Raw genomic sequence first — 1,465 nt, forward strand, 5'->3', positions numbered from 1 at the left:
ACGCCATTCTCCTGCCTCAGCCTCCCAAGTAGCTGGGACTACAGGTGCCCGCCACCTCACCCAGCTAGTTTTTTGTATTTTTTAGTAGAGATGGGGTTTCACCGTGTTAGCCAGGAAGGTCTCGACCTCCTGACCTCGTGATCCGCCCATCTCGGCTTCCCAAAGTGCTGCGATTATAGGCTTGAGCCACCGCGCCCAGCCACCAGGAATATTTTTCTGAGACACAATCTCGCTCTGTTGCCCAGGCTGGAGTGCAATGGCACAATCTCAGCTCACTGCAACCTCCGCCTGCCAGGTTCATGCAACTCTCCTGCCTCAGATTCCCAAGTAGCTGGGATTACAGGAGTCTGCCATCATGCCTGGCTAATTTTTGTATTTTTAGTAGAGATAGGGTTTCACCATGTTGGCCAGGCTGGTCTCAAACTCCCGACCTCAGGTGATCCACCCGCCTCGGCCTCCCAAAATACTGGGATTATAGGTGTGAGCCACTGCGCCTGGTATGGGAATATTTTTCATAATAAAATTTATTATGACAAAAAGGCTCTTTGGCAAAAGTGAATGAATTTATTCTTTAAAACCTTGCATAAATAAAATGCTGCTATGATTTTGACAAGATTTGATTTGTCTCCACCAAAACTTATGGGGATATTTGATCTACAATGCGACAGTGTTTGGAGGTTGGGCTTAGTGAGATGTGCTTGAGTCATGGAGGTGAATCCCACACAAATAGGTAAATGCCCTCGAATGCCCTCCTGCTGGAATGAACAGGGTTAAAAAAAAAAAAAAAAAAAAGGGGGGCTAGCTTCCTTGGTTTCTCTCTCTTGCTTCCTCCCTTACCACGTGGTCTCTCTGCACATGAGCTCACTTCCTTTCGACATTCATCCGTAAGTTGAAGCAATCTGAGACCCTCAACAGATGCAGATGCCAGCCCATAGAAGCATAAGCCAAATAAACCTCTTTTCTATAAAAATTACCAACCTCAGATATCGTATTACAGCAACACGAAATATACTAAGATGGTTCTAACAGTTCACCAAAACGATCAAGTTGTATACTTACTATAATCAACTGTTTTTCATCAGTTTTCTCTGCTTCTTTTAGTTTCAAGTCCTTTGGAATTGTTATCTCCAAATGGGAATTACACTTAGGCAAAGAATGATTTTGTGGAGTCTCCCTTAAAAAAATAAAATTACTAAATGTTACAGATCCAAGTCATTTCAAATCATTGGAGGAGAAAAAATAACTTATTTTCTACACAACACTGATAAATTTCACCTTCAAGAGAGGGAGAAAAACCTTTTAAAAATCAAGGGGTTGGCCGGGCGCGGTGGCTCAAGCCTGTAATCCCAGCACTTTGGGAGGCCGAGACGGACGGATCACAAGGTCAGGAGATCGAGACCATCCTGGCTAACACGGTGAAACCCCGTCTCTACTAAAAAAATACAAAAAAACTAGCCAGGCGTGG

At 44.0% G+C, this 1,465-nt stretch overlaps 1 protein-coding gene across 1 annotated transcript in view; it reads right to left on the reverse strand.

The window, feature by feature from the left end:
* Positions 1-1,465, reverse strand: part of ESCO1 (establishment of sister chromatid cohesion N-acetyltransferase 1) — an 88,055-nt gene that overhangs the window by 41,592 nt on the left and 44,998 nt on the right. The window contains exon 7 of the mRNA XM_011996360.1: positions 1,028-1,174. Within this exon, the coding sequence (XP_011851750.1) occupies positions 1,028-1,174 (147 nt within the window). The remainder of the gene's footprint in view (positions 1-1,027; positions 1,175-1,465) is intronic.

The sequence above is a fragment of the Mandrillus leucophaeus genome, unplaced genomic scaffold, assembly GCF_000951045.1.
Source record: "Mandrillus leucophaeus isolate KB7577 unplaced genomic scaffold, Mleu.le_1.0 Scaffold51, whole genome shotgun sequence".
NCBI classification, from domain to species: domain Eukaryota; kingdom Metazoa; phylum Chordata; class Mammalia; order Primates; family Cercopithecidae; genus Mandrillus; species Mandrillus leucophaeus.